The sequence below is a fragment of the Manis pentadactyla genome, chromosome 4 (genome assembly GCF_030020395.1).
Source record: "Manis pentadactyla isolate mManPen7 chromosome 4, mManPen7.hap1, whole genome shotgun sequence".
Taxonomy (NCBI): Eukaryota; Metazoa; Chordata; class Mammalia; order Pholidota; family Manidae; genus Manis; species Manis pentadactyla.
In genome coordinates, this window is record NC_080022.1 from 174,081,955 (window position 1) to 174,097,227 (window position 15,273).

The following is a 15,273-nucleotide window of genomic DNA, read 5'->3' on the forward strand; positions in this document are numbered from 1 at the left end:
ATATGCCAGACACTGCAATTTGTGCTTAATTTCAAATCTGACATCTCATGAAGTCATTATGATTATCCCATAAAGTAGGCACTATTTTCCCCCTTTTTACAGATGAGGAAACTGAGGTTCAGAGTGATAACCTCACTTGCCTGAGGCTTCATAGCAGAGTCAGGATTCAAGCCCACATCTGTTTCACCTCATGTTCTCATTCGCACAGGGATGCTGACTGCCACATTGGATGAAGTGAGAGATGGCTGGCTGAGACAGACAAGTCCAAAGTCATTTCATAATGACTTACAGTTGCTGCTTCCAAGGGACTCTGATGACAGGATCCCCCTGAGAATCTAAGTAGACAGTAGTCATTTGTAATTAACAAACTCATCCAGCTAAAATCTCGACTTGGTGTTAGCTCCAAAATGGGCTCACTCTTTCTTTTGTTGATACCATGAGCAGTTAGAGAGAGCCAGAGCTGGGAGAACTCATCCCAACCCCTCTCCTCACAGGAGGAAACAAGAAAGTCCCCAGGCCACCTGTTACCAACCTGCTCTCCCCCAGACACAGCAAGGGGCTGGAGTTTCACCAGCCCAGTCTCCACCCTAAGCAGATTCTCCAAACCACTAGGGTGCTGCATCAGCTGTTCAGTGCTTTCTTTCTTTCTTTCCTTTTTTTTTTTTAAACATAGTGGGCTTAAGGGGCAGTTCCAGTCTTTTCTGCCAGGGTGGTTTTGGCATTTCTCAGCCTTCTCTGCTTTGACATGACACTGGCATCTCATGGGAACAGCAGTGGGTCCGCTCTGATTATACAATACTGAACTAAGTAACACCATCCATCCAATTAACAAACATTTGTGAAATGCCTACTACATGCAGTAGATTATTAGGTCCAGTTCCAGGCACTTCTGTGTATTCGTTTCATTCTTACCTCACCCTCATTAGTTAAGAACCGCTGCCATTTCACAGGGGACACGGAGCTCAGAAGGGTACTTGGGTCCAAACACCAAGTTCAAGGCCCTGCAGCTGGGACTTCAACCTACTGTACCCCGCCCTACCTGTGTCATGGTCATTGCCCTTAGGAGTGTTTGGAAATGGATCTTTCACAGAGATGTGAAAGGTAACATGGAATCCAGTCCAATACCTCTGTTTATAGACAGAGAAACTGTGGCTGAGTGAGGGAAGGTGACCCAGCTGAAGTTGCACAGCTGATCAAAGGCATATTGGGGACAGAAATCAGGTTTGCCAACTTCCAGGCTGATGGTCTTTCCACCCCAATAGCTGCTGAAATGATCCGTCCTGTGCCTAATCCCTTCCTTCTAGGTCACACCGTGGCTGGGGCTCAGGCCTATAGGCTTGGCAAGCACTGTGGGGACTTGGAGTGCTGCCAAGGGGCACCTTGGACCCCCCCCCAAACTCCTCTGTGCGACCGAACCCCACTGATTGCTGAAGGTCTCTGAGATGCCAAAGGGTGGAGAAGGTGAGAAATGGATTTTCCTCTTGAGCTCATCCTCACTGGCCCTTTGTCAGCGTCCTGCTTTTCCAGGAATCTATACCCTCCTTGAAAACCGGACTGGCCCAAGTCCTGCCTCTCCTGAAGCTGGTCACGTTGAATCTGAACAGCTTGAGCTGGCTTTCAGTCCCACTCTCCTGCTGTGCTCCTGGTCTGTGGCCAGGTCAGTTGTCCCCATGCCCCATGGCAGCCATGGCCCCACCCTAGACTCACTTTTTTGCTCTCATTATCCCTCCTGCCAATGCACTTCTCAAAAACCCAGCTCCATATTGTTTGTCAAGAAACAATTTGGAAAATGGTCCAAATGTGCACTGATAAGAGGGATGGCAGAGAACACCCACTCACAGGGAATACGCAGAGGTTGATGATCTCTCTCTGGAGGCTGGGAAATAACACAGGACAGACTGGGGCTCTTGTGACACAGTAAGTGAGCAGGTGTGCCCAATGGCCCAGCTGTGCCCAAACCTGCACTTGGAAAAGGGCCTGCAGGGACTATTTAAAGAGTGGTAATAGTTAGTGGTTGTGTTAGGAGGGTGAGGTTTTTTCCCCAGTGGTTTCCAAATTTTGTGTCATGATGCTAAATCTAGCTTTATGATAAGAGCAACAGAGATTAAACCAGTTCCTTCTTCAGAACTCACTGTACCCCGGCCTGGCCTTGATTTCTGCACCCTCATACTCAACGGAGACCACTGTTTTGATCCACACACAGGTCTCTCTGTGAGGAGCTGCCCCCCCTTCCCTGGGGGCAGAGACAATACTTCACTTATCTCCTCCTTTGCATCCATGCACTCACACACACACATCACCTCTCCCTCATTCACACACCACCACCCTCTCATGCACACTCACATGCCCACTCTCCCTCTGCACTCCTGTTCTCAGTACCAGGACAGTGCTAGGCCCACAGTAAGCAACCCAGCGTGGATTCTTTCCCAACCCTGGCTGACTGGTTGGGGACAGGGCTGAATTTTGGATTAACTCATCTAGATCCATACTTTCATACTGACAAAACTACCCAAACTCTCATCTGGCAGAAGTCTAGTATGAGATTTAAGTGATTTAGAATATATTCTGGTAAAAGCTAACAGAATGAAACCTTAAAGCCATAATGCCTGGGTTTGAAATCTGGCTCCTCCACTGTGTGAACTTGAATAAGTTACTTAGCCCCTCCATGCCTCAGGCATAATTCCTATTTCTTAGGGCTGTTAGGAGGACAAAATGACTTAACATTTGCAAAGCAGGTAGAACAATATCCAGCAAGGTGCACAGGCTACATAAGTAAGAGAAAGATGTCAGTATTATTTGAAACCAGCATTAGCTGCCCATTCATTCACTGCCTCTCATTCATTCAATATTTATTGAACACCTACTAAGTTTATTAAGCCAGACAAGGGGCATACACTTCACCATCTAGTAGAAACACACACTCCCAACAACAGGATTTTTTTTTTTTTTACTTATAGGAAAACGTGATTATTCTAAGTAGAGATTTGCACACGATTCTAAGAAAAAGGCTGGAGAAAGAACATTGACCTATTACCATGTAAGCTTAAATAACAAAACAAAAACCTACAGTTCAATCCTTTGAATCCATTCAAAAGGCTGAATTTGGCTGGATTTGTGAATTTAGACCAAGGTTTGGTACACACAAGCATTCTGGAAAATAACCATTCAATGCCATCTATTCAGACTCTCTGGATGTTTTTCTCCCCTCTCCCAACTACCCCTGATCACCCAGAAAGTAATCTCTGGGTCCACCGCCAGTCCTCAATAATGAACGAGATGGGGATATGGGTTCAATCCAACCAATCCTCAGTCATTTTTTAAAAATCAACATATAAATATTTTGGAGAGGGAGGGCGAGAATGGAGAACGCCTCAGTAACCGGTACCGTCTCGACTGATGAACCCGCACCAATTGCATTTTAGTCTTGGTGGTTTAACTCAAAACCACTTTGTGAGCTGGGATCCGTACAGTTGGTTTAAAAACTGATGGAAAAATGAAATGCAGTCAATCCGCACCCCTCCTCAAGTCCATTCAATTCTTTTGAATGTAATCGCTTTTATACGCATTGAACCCAGTCAAGCTGGTGTTCGTAGCTCAGGTCGTCCACACAGACCCAGCAGAGTCCGGAACCTCAGGCGGAGGATCCACGCGCCGGAGCCGAGGCCCACCCACCACTCCCTCCGGCTGCGGTTGGCGAGCCAACACCCAGCGAGACGAACCGCTTCGGGAAGCGCTCAGCACTGGCAAGTGGCTGCTGTGGCCCACCGCGGGCCAGGCTGTCAACTCTCCAGTCCCTCCCAGGCGTACACGAAGCGAGGGCAGCCCTACCGCCCCGAACTTCAGCCGGCAGACGCTGGACGTGCGGTCTGGCGAGTTTCCCAAACTCCGGGCGCCGGAATAGCTTTGCCAGACCCCGGGCGGGAGCGAGCAGGCGCAGCCGCCCGCGCAGCCGGGGACCCGCGTGTGCAAAGGCTCAAAGAGCCGGCGTTGTGCTCCCGCCGGCGGCCCGGCCGCGACACAGGAACGGTAACCACCGCCGGATGCACAGTCTCCTCCCGGGAGATTGCGATATTGATCAAGGGCTCCGAGGCGCGGGGACATTTATCTCCCTGGACTCGCAGCTTTCCACGGAGCGGCAGGGGCAGGAAGGAGCTCCCAAGAACCGGGCGGGGGCGTGCGGGGTGGGACAGCTGATGGGAGCGTGCTGGGACTGGGGGGACCCATCTCTAGACCTCCTATCCCAGGGTCGGGGTCTGCATGGGAGGGGCGCGAGGTAGAACCAAATTTTGACTCCCAACGCCTAAAGCGATTCTCCACACAGAGCTGGTTAGGCGGGTGGGCGGACCCCCTCCTCCGCCAACATCCCGGCAGCTTCGCCACAACGATTGCTTTTTTCACCCGAGTTCTCCCCCCACCCACTCTACGCCGGCTCCAAAGGTCCAGGGAGAGGGAGCTGGACTGCCCCTCAAGCCCCGGCCCCCCCGGACCTGTGCACAGTCTACCTAGTGACCCCAGCACATCCACAGCCCACTCGCGCCCGCGCCTGCGGGGGCTGGGGGCGCCCGCGCCCGAAGGCGGACCGGCTTGCGCTTACCTTGACGAGCCGCGGCTGCGGGCGCTGTCCCATTCTCGAGCTCGCTCGGTCACCGTCCTGGGCGTCTGGGTCCCTCGGACATCCTAGGGGGGCTGGCCGGCGGTGGCGCGCTCGCGCGGCGCAGGGTGGGCGGCGGGGCTCCTCTGTCCCTGCGCGCACGGAGGTGTCCGCCACCGCGGTTCCCGGCCCCCAGCCCGGCGCGGCCCCGCTGGCTCCCGCGCTCCCCTCCTCGGGGAAGTCCGGCTGCCGCTTCTTGACTCAGCCCGGCCCGCAGCCGCCGCTCGCCCGCCTCGGCCCCGCCGCCTCCCCGTCGGCCCGCGCGCTCCTCGCCTCGGCTCCCCTCCCCTTCTGTCCTCCCCCGTGCCTCGCCCCTCTGCCCCACCCCGCCCCGCCTCCTCAATCCCCACCCCTTTCCCAGGGCCGGCTACCCGCGCCCTCGCCGCGCTGACCCCCTTTCGCTGCGCCCGGGTTTGCGGCAGTCCGCGGGGCGCACTGGCGGCGGTGGCGGCCGCCGCAGCCCGGGGAGAAGCCGGGATGGGGAGGGGGGAAGCGGCGGGGAGGGAGGCAGCATCCCTCTTTCCGCCGGCTTGAGGTCCGGGCCTGGGGAGTCCAAGGGAATATGGGGAGACTTGGGGGGCTCCGGAGACTCTGTGAGAGCGGGGCTATTGGAGGCTGGGGAATAGGGGCAGCCCCGACTGAGAAGAGCCGCCACGCAAACCTGGTGAAGCTGGGAACTGCTTTTGGGCAGTTCCCGCCCTGCAACTGGCCGGAAGGTCCCCGCCGCCCCGACTTCAGCAAGGCCTGGACATTGGGACCAACCCCCAGAGCGTTCGGCACTGCCACGCTAGGTACACGCAGACGCGCCGGCTCTGCGGCAGGATACCTCATTAATTAATTTGTTCGCTCGTTCACCCATTCAATTTACAAACTAAGCTCCTGCCCAGTTTGGTCCAGGGAAGGAGCTAACCCCACGCTGAAAGGGAGACCGCAGTGCCCTGCAGGACTGGTGGGCCTCTGAACGCCGCAGGGGGAAAAGTGGAGCAAGCACTGCATTACGGAGGGGAGAGCATCTAGGAACCCAGCTGGCAGGGCGTGGGGGCCACAGCGCCCCCTCTAGGCCGAAGCCTCAGGGTAGGGGTCAGCTGCCCGGGCAGACCTGGTCTTCGTCTGGCTTGGCTCCCTAGCTGTCTATCCCACCGCAGCTCTGAGAAGCAGCTTCCACCCCTTAAACTTTTCTCTCCAACCTTTCCAGTTGGACAGACCTTCTGACTGCTTCCCGCCTCTTCCATCCTCCCGCCAGAGCAGAAAAAAGGGAGGTAAATAAATTACTCTACCCGGCAGAGCCTCAGCCTGCTGTGCCAACTGCAGCCAGGGGAAGCCAGAGCACTCACAGAGCCCCGGCCCAGGGTGGCAGAGAGCCGGTTTTGAAGTCTAACTCTGAACCTAACTACCCTGGATTCTGTGCCCTGCTGCACTCACCCCCCTCCTCCCTTCCACCCACTGACTTTGGGTAAGAGCCAGCACATTTACAGGTCCCACCTTTAGAAGGGAAGTTGTAAGAGATAGTGTGTTCTAACACTGAGTTCACAGGTGAGGAAACTGAGGCACACAGACCAGTGGCGACCTGTCCAAAGCCCTATAGCTGGTGAGCCTAGTTCTCAGTCTGCTGATTCCCAGCTCAAAGTGCCAGGAGGGCTGGGCCCTGATGGGGTTTGGAGCACTGAGTGGGGAGGCGCACTGCCCAGGAAGCCAGCTGGTCACACTGGCTTAGCCACATAGGGTGGCACTTTCTAGATGAAGCACACAGTTGCGAGTCTTGCAAACCCCCATGAGGTTAGTGCCTTCCACCTGAACTCACCCCAACCAGTCTCCAAAGAAATGGGTGCACCAATCAGATTGCCAACTTATTCTCAACAAAATCAAATGTAGAGTGGTCTAGGGTAGTGAAGGTTCTGGAGACAGACAGCTCAGTTGGAGGCTTGGCCCTTCTGCTTAGAAGTTGTATAAATGTGCAAAATTATTTAACAGTGCTTCAATTTTCTCACCTACTGGGGGGCAGGCTTAACTCCCTCATGGGGTTGTTGAAAGGTTTAAATGAATTAATATCTGTAAATGGCTTGGCACAGTGCCTGGCATACATAAAGGGCTTGATGAAGGTTAGCTATAGTCACCATCGACGTCATCCAGTGGACCAGAGGTGTTCAAACATATGGGCAGCACAGTCCCTCCTTCTAGGCAATTCCTTGTGGGAAGTGGACTTCCTGATTAGGAGGTCACAGCACTGGTGGACTGTGGGATCAGAGCTCTGGAGGAAGCTGGTAGGTCCTCAGGGAGGTTTGCTCAGGCCTTGCCTAGGCCTCACTCCCCAGCCCTGCCTGACCTTGGAGCTGACTCTCCTGAGATGAGACAGCTCCAGATTTCCAGATTCTGTTTCTCTTTAATAAACACCATCTACATTTGCCTTTCAGAGCCCCTTCATTCTCCCCGTGGCATGTTCTTTAAATATGCTAATACCATCAATTAGACTGTAATCAAGCCTCGCTCTTCCTGCCTTTTGGCCTCAGATGCAAACCTCTTTCTAAAGGGGCGTCTACTGATGGCACTTTTCATCCTCCCAGTGTTGATAGTCTGTATTGCTTTTACTGACTTAACACCTCTGCTCCCACAGGGGGCTTCTGTGTTACTCTGTTACCTACCTATTTATAGTTTTGGCCTTGACTGTGTCAGGGGGTTACTGAGAGCCTCATGTTAACACCTATTCCTTAAAAGGGTTCCATATCCCTTTCATTTGTCCTGAAATTACTTCCTTCCACCTTCAAGAGCCCAGCTTTCATCTGCTTGGCTTGGTGAAGATGCCAGTTCTGAGGCCTTTCATGCCCTCCCCCCACCTCAGCCCCAGCCATCCCAGCACCAGCCTAGGCTCAGGGTGGTCTCCTTAAGCAGCCTCTCCACCCTCTTCAGGGTGGCCTCCTGCTGCATTTGAGCATTCTCTTCCCCTAAACGCTCATCCGACCTCTCCCTTGCCCACTCCTCTTCCTGCCCAGGCCCAGACCAGAATCAGCTTTCATTCAAGTAACCTGCCAGATTTGGAATAAAGGAGAAATAGGAGGAATCCAGACAGGAATAAAAGAGACAATTCCATGTCCTTCCAAACAAGAGAGACAGATGTGAGAACAAGTAGTGATGGATGGGGCTCAGCAAGGTGGGACTTCCAGTTGGCTTTAACCGTGGGCATTCAGTGGGTTCCGTGGTCTGGGACCTTACTAATCCGGTTATGTATGCCAAAGAACCAGTTCTTGATTTAAAAATTTCTGATCTGTTGTGGAATGAATTGCAAAATACAGTGGAACTGAATTATTAGAAACATGAAAAAAAACATAAAGACATACAAAATAGTAGCCAATTTTTTTAAACTCTTAGATTCAATGGACATAAAACTATTCTGTCAAATTGCTTTAAATTTTCTAAATGCTTACTCTCAATTTCTGCACTTATCTTGTCAGAGACTGACAGCAAGTAGTCTGCAGACGGATCATGCTTGGAGTAGCACTAGTCTAGAATGCTTCTGAAGTATGAGGTCAGGAAACTGGCCTCATGGAGGGAGCCGCTTATAAAATGACATGAACATCAGGGGAGATGGTGTTAATTGCTCCATTCATCTGTGCATTCATTCAACAAACATTTAATGAACAGCAACTATGTGCCAGTCACTGTTAGATGCTGAGGTTAATAAAGATTAATAAAAAAGGGCCCTAGACCTCAGGATGTTCACCGGCCAGAAGGGGAGACAGCCACTCAGAGAAATAATTAAAAGCTACTGAAATTAGGTCAATAATGGACCAGACACCATGGGCATGGAAGCAGGAATATTAATTCCGCCTGGGGCCATTGGGGAAGGTTCTACCAAGGAAGTGATATTGTGTTGGGGTCTGGAGGCAGAGAGGCAGATGTTCAATCCCATATGGCAGGCCAGCACTCAAAAAAAGAGTTAATGCGTATAAAGCGCTTAGTGCAATGCCTGGCACAAGGTAGGGTTCAAGAGTGTTAGCTGTCTTTATTATTAAACCTTATAAATTATCATCATCATAGTCCACCCAGATCTACCCCATACTGTGCATACTTTGGCTTGAGGTTGTAGAGTAGCTCAGTTGGAGGCAAACTGGCCTTGATCAAAGGAAAGATCTCGAGCAGGTGGGTTGGGAGTTGGGTATTGAAAGAAGTGGGTAGACAGGTGAAGAAGAGAGAGGGAGACCTTCCAGGCAGGAGGATCACAACCAGAACAAATACGAGGCAGGGAGGAGACAGGCCTGATGGGGTCATGTGACGGGGGTGCCGTGGCTGCGTGAGGCTGGATACAGTTGGCATGGGGCCGGGGACAGGCTTAGATCTCCTTGGGTAAAGGGCTTGATCTTATTCATTCTCTGGTTTAGAACAACAGGTAATATCAATGCTAATCAGGATCTGTACGGCAGTTTGTACCGCATAGCTCTTTAACGAACATTTTCTCATTTAATCCTTGTAACAACCCTGTGAAGGAGGTATTAATAGCCTCACTTTACAGATGAGAAAGCTGAGCTCAGAGGTTGATCCCTTGCCCAGGGTCACATGGCTGGCTTTGGCACAGGCAGGATTCCAGCTCTCGCTCTTGCTCCAGATATTTTCCAATACACCAGAGAGGTGACCTGAGCCTAGACCCTCAGGGACCCTCCTGTATGGTGATAGGAGGCCCTGGCTCCAGGAAAATGATGTTCTAGGACCAGTTTTTCCCTTTCTTTTTTCCCAGTGGATGGACAAAAGGGCGGAGCAAAGGCAAGCCATGGAACCAGCTTGGCAGCGACAGCAGGCAGGCAGGGGTGGGCAGCTTCACCACAGAGGCCCTGGGTGACCTGCCCACTCCTTCTCCTCTCTCTGAGTCTGCATCTGTATCAATCAAGGGCCAGTGTGCATACCCTGCGTACAATTACCATATTTTTGCATCTATTAAATGTAACCAGGAGGGCAATTGAAATTGTTTGTTTTTTAAAGAAGACTTTTTAAGGATGCACTGAAGTAAGAAGGGTTGACACCCTGGGGAAATTCTGGAAGCAAAAACAGATCAGAGATGCTAGCCATGTGTGCAGAGTCCACAGGACGGCCCACACTCGCTTATCTTTACGAGAAATAGCACCCCTCTAGCCCAGGTTGGTGGTTCTCAACTGGGGATGATTTTGGCCCCCAGGGAACATTTGGCCATGTATAGAGACATGTTTTGTTGCCACAACTGGGGGATATCTACTGGCATTTAGTGGGGAGATGATGCTAAACACCCCTAATGCACAGGATAGCCCCCACGGCAAAGAAAGATGAGGCTCGGCATGTCCACAGTGCTGAGGTTGAGGCCTTTTGCCCTAGACAATAGTTTGGTACCATGGACAGCAGAAACCTGGGCTTTCCATGGGGCTAGGATCCAAACGCAGACATTCTTGTCAAAAAAATCACAGAAAGGCAAAGATTCCCCACTCTACATTTCCTCAACTCCATCATTTCCAAAACACTGATGCCCTAGTGTAACGTTGATGTAACGCTGCTGGTGGGGGTGTCCTGCTTAAGGCCATCCAGGTGGTAATTGGGCGTAAGAACTTGGGTCTGCTGAGAATGTTCCGGTCCCTTCCCCCAGGTTAGTGCCCTGCCCTCCTCCCTCCACCTCTTATGGGTATAGTTCATTCTTTTTTTCCTATTCCTACAATCTCATTTAGAACTAGGAGGGCTCTCACAGAAATCTGCTAGTCTAATAGATAAGATGCTATTATTTCCATTTTACAGATGGGTACACTGAAGTCTAGATGTTAGATTGTACCCTGTGCTTATATGTTTCCCCAAAGAGCTGCGAGCTCCTAGAGGGCAGGTACTGCACCCCATTTGTCTCTGCAGTGCCAGCCTCTGGCAAAGCCCTGCATCTCGGCAGGTGCCAAATGAAACATTTGCAGTTAATGGTCAATTTTACTTGGATCAGACCTGCTTCCAGGGCTGTGCACTGTGTAGGTACCTGTTCTCTTCTGGATTCTTCTCACCCCCAGTGAAGTACCCCCCTTCTGGGGCTTGACCTAACCCCAGCCTTGGGTGGGGGCCCCCCCAAACAGGCAGTTACAGCTTGCTGGTGGGAAACCACAGCACTGAGCCTCAGCCTGGCCTTTTCACCCCTTTGCTTCCCTCCCCTCAGGTGCTGAAAAGGGAATCTGGGTTGAGCAGATTCCAGTCCAGGCTCCTGGGAACGTCCTCACTGCCCCCAGAGAAGCCCATGAACACTGGCCACCCTGACCTTCACTAGTTATTTACAACTCACAGAACAAGACAAAGAGAGACCAAAGGGACATATCAACCAGCAGCAATTTGTGGATCTCATTTGGACCCTGATTCTAACAAACTGAATAGAAAAGGTCTACAAGTAAACAATTGGAAATACGAATTCTGATTAGATATTTAAAATCATGATAATGGCATTGTGGTTATGATTTAAAATGAGTCCTTATCTTTTAGAGACACTACCCAAAATATTTGCAGATGAAATGACAGGATGTCTGAGCTTTGCACTGAAGTAATCCAGGAAGAGGGGAAATGGGTGAGGATATTAATGAAACAAGATTAGCCATGAGTTGTTAAATGTTGAATCTGGGTGATGGGTACATGGGAATTTATGGTAATATTTTGTCTATTTTTATGCATTTAAAAACTCACAGCATATAAGAGCTGCCTGGGGCCACTCGGGGAGCACACAGGCCAGGGTTTCCAAACCATTTTCTGTAGAACCCCAAGATTTCAAGAGATGTCTCAGGGGCTGATGCTAGAGCTGGGGTGGAAGCAAGAAGTGGTGATGGGGAGACTGAGGAGGAGCACTGAAGTGCACTTTTGCTTGAACCAGTTTTAAATACTGGAGTTCTATAGGAGCTCTCATTTTGGAAAAGGGTCCCACCCAGAGGAGGAAGCAATTTTTCCAAGCCTGGGTGTGTTGGGTGCAGAGCTATGCCCCCAGCTGTCGGCCTCCTGTGCTCTGCACTGCACCACACTGCCTTCCTCAGGCTTGGCTGATGCCCCATGGCCCCTGCAAGACTCAGGGGACTTGAGGCCTAGATGCAGTCAGCCACAGCCGGGATGAGGCTGGCCTGTGCCACCCCTGCCCTGAGGTGCCTGTGGGCAAGCTGCATTCTGTGGGCCACTCACTGCCTGATTTCCAAAGCCAGGCCTGTGGCTCAGAGCCAACTTCAGCTTTGCTGGCTGCCATCTGGCCAGGCCCCAGTGGCTCAGCTGGATGGGGGCCAGCACCCCAGGCATGCCTGAGCCAGAGAAGTGCAGGCCAGGGCTTGGCCCAGCAGCTACACTGCAGCAGCTCATTCCTGAAGAGGAAGGCCTCATGCTTGCCCTTCCCTCGTGCTGGCATGAGTCCCTCCTATATGAGAGGCCTGCCTTGAGCTTGGCCAGATGGTTCCATCCCTATGTGGTCAGGGTGAGGGGGTGATAACGTTATTAGGTCTCCCCTGCAGGCCTGGTGAGGGAGAAGCACAGAGGGCTCCTGAAACATGGGGCAGAGGAGGAGATGAAGAGGGGGAATTATCTGAGACAGGTGGGGATTGCATTTGCAGGAGCAGATCCCAGTAGGACTTATGAGGACCCAAAGGGAGAGTGGGAGTGTCAGTGAGGGAGGAGGTCCTGGGTGTTCAGGGGACCTTCTATTTGCCCCTGCACAACCACCCTCGACCTTTCCCTACCTGCTGTGTGCTCCAGGGCTGACTGGTGTGAAGTGTACACTTGAACTTCCTCATCCTCCCACTTACTGTTGGGTTCAGCCAATAGGAAGCCCTGGCTATAAATCCTGGGCTGGCTGTGTGCCTTGACTGAGGGTCCCTGCTGCTCCCATGGCAGCCTCTCTCCATGACTTTCCTTCAGGGTTTTAGTGACCTCTTCCTCCCCTTGTCTCTTTGAATCTCAAGATAGTGGCCTCAAGACACTGCATGACTTTGGCGGTTTCCCTGATTTGTGCAAATCTTTGTAAACAGTCCCTTTAATAAACCCTTCTCAAATGAGCTGACTCAAGTGGGCCATTCGTTTCCTGCTAAGACCTTGGTCTGATGCAGGCTGCTCAGAAGCTGAGTTTGCAAAAGTGAGTGCACAATGAGTCCTTTCTTGCATGTGACTCCAGTGAACTGGAGGGATGCTGAGGCCTCCCTGGGGTGCCTGACAACAGACAGGGTAAGGGCTGGAAGCAGGATGTGAGGCACCCCAAAACAAATGAGCAGAGACCCCAGTGGAGGGAATTCAGCTGGAGACTGGTTAGTAGAAGTGTCAGGAAGAGACCTAGGGGTCTCCTCAAACCTCACTGGAAGGATATTGTTCTGAGGTAGGGGGCAGCAGCAGGTGGGGAGGTCCAAGATGAAGAGCAGCAAGGCTAGGCTGTGCCCATGCCTCTCCAACTGTGCTGATGCAGACAGCTGTGCACTGCATGACTCTAGGGGTCCCCTGGGGGTCCTGGCCTGGGGCTGCTGAACTCCCAAGGATGAGCCCCGTTAACTGGACAGGAATCTCCTGCCCAACCTACCTTCCCCGGTAACATCATGCTCCCAGGCTCCCTGCTTTGGTGCTTGTCCTTGGCGCTCTCAGCTGCCTGGAGTGCCCTGCCGCCTCTCTAGGACCGCTGGCATCACTATCCCGAACTGCCACAGTACTCCAGGCCCACTTCTCTCCTGCTTCAGTTCCTACCTTACATTAGGGTTGTGCCCCCAAAACCTGCCCTCCAGCCCTGGCCTAGTTGTTCACTTGCTGTGTGACTTTAGGCAAGTCACATCTTCTCTCTGAGTCTCAGTTTCCTTGTCTGTGAAATGGAAGTGGTGGTGAATGGTATATTAGGGGACCTCTTCTGTCCCTTTCAGACTTACATAAATCCATGGATCTATGTCCTTTGTCCCACTAATAAATGATGCAAGAGGAGAGAGCATGCTTCATTCATTCATTCTGTATTCCCCATAGCACCTAGCAGAGGGCCCAGCCAGTAGGGCTGGTGGATGGATTGGTGGTGGGTGGATGATAAATCTCCTGGAGTGAAGAAAGGCAATTCATTCCATGGCCCTAAGTTGATAGAAATGTCCCCTGGGAACTTCCCATCACTTCTGCCCACTTCCTGACTAATCCTGCATGTTTTCATTTGTAACCTGGCCCCCTGGGCAGATTTCTCTCTGAAAGGTGCATTGGGAACCAGCAATGAGGAGCATGAGAAACCACTGACCACAGGTCACTATGGGGTGTGTGAGCTTGGGGGCTCAGGAAAAAGAAAAAAATGTTCGTGGTATTCATTTTTGTTCTCTCTGGATTTTTTTAAAACTGTAATTACTTTTAAAATATAAAAGAAGTAACATAATATTCTTCATGTAAGTGTAGATTAATGATAACAAAAAAAAAAAGAAGAAAGAAAGAAAAGGGGGGTTACTCCCTGATAGGATAAAACTAACTGTAAATCAACAATTAATGCATGCTTTAAATATCCTTAATTTTGATCACTTAAAGGGTGTCAGATGATTGGCTATGGAGGTACATTTTTCTGATAATATTCCTTTCTCTTAAAAAAAAAAAAGCAGTTCCTGTGTGGTGACCTCCAATGAGTTATACACAATGGTAAAAAGGGCTTATCAAAGTGTGGGCAAAGGGTCTGTTTGTGTTTATACAGAGGATCAAAGCCGAATTAGGCTACCCAGAAAATGAACTAAGATACGATATGAAGAAGAACTTCCAACATCAGCACTCTCTGGAAGAGTCATACCAGAAGATGATCATCAAAAAACCTCAACAAAGATCCAGGTGATGCTGCAGTTGTAGCTGCATTCATCCCACCGGTTCCTGGACTTGCCTTTGGAATGAAGAAGGAGATATCTAAGCTGGCCTGTGCATACAGTAAAACAACAAATTTGACTGGATCTATACTGTCGGAACTCAACCAAGAATTAGGAGAAGTGCAAGTTGTAGCACTCCAAAATCTTATGACTACAGACTATCTACTGTTAAAAGAACATATGGGATGTGAACAGTCCCCAGGAATGGGTTGTTTTAATTTGTCTGATTTCTCTCAGACTGTTCAAGTTCAGTTGGACAATATCCACCACATCATAGATAAGTTTTCACAAATGCCTAAGGTGCCTAACTGGTTTTCTTGGTTTCACTGGAGATGGCTGGTAATTACAGGTCTGCTTTGGTTATGTAACTATACTCCTATTATGTTAATGTGTGTGCACAATTTAATTAGTAGTTTAAAACCTATACATGCTGAAGTTACTCTACAAGAAGATATGTCAAAGAAATAATCAATCTTCCCATGTTTTCTTCCGCCTGCTACTTCTATAGCTTTTCTTCTTCCTTCCTAATTACAACAAAATAGAATTCGTGCCTCATATCGAATTTACCGAGTATCATAATTCTTCCAAGTGGTAAAGATACCTCAAGACAAATGCTGGGCATAGAAGCCACAGGGCATAAATCTGCAAAGAAGTAAAAAGCTAACGTTTTCAAACAATAAGGCTTCTCTCTCACTTACCAACTTTACATTTCCCTGTATGGCCCCGGAAGATGACTGGTTAGCCAGAGACGGGTAAGATTCCTCAAGGGAGGAACAACCTAAGACAGGCACAGTCGCAGGGGGGCCATCAGGTGAGAAACTGGGG

The 15,273-nt window shown here is 50.6% G+C and overlaps 1 protein-coding gene across 2 annotated transcripts in view; it reads right to left on the reverse strand.

Moving 5' to 3' along the window:
- Window positions 1–4,920, reverse strand: part of CRHR1 (corticotropin releasing hormone receptor 1) — a 42,576-nt gene extending 37,656 nt beyond the window's left edge. The window contains exon 1 of one of the 2 annotated variants that reach the window (XM_057501590.1): window positions 4,595–4,920. In XM_057501590.1, coding sequence (XP_057357573.1) covers window positions 4,595–4,627 — 33 coding nt within the window. In that variant the 5' untranslated portion in view covers window positions 4,628–4,920. The remainder of the gene's footprint in view (window positions 1–4,594) is intronic. The other variant, XM_036899901.2, reaches the window with a different exon arrangement.
- Between the last annotated feature and the right edge of the window lie 10,353 nt (window positions 4,921–15,273).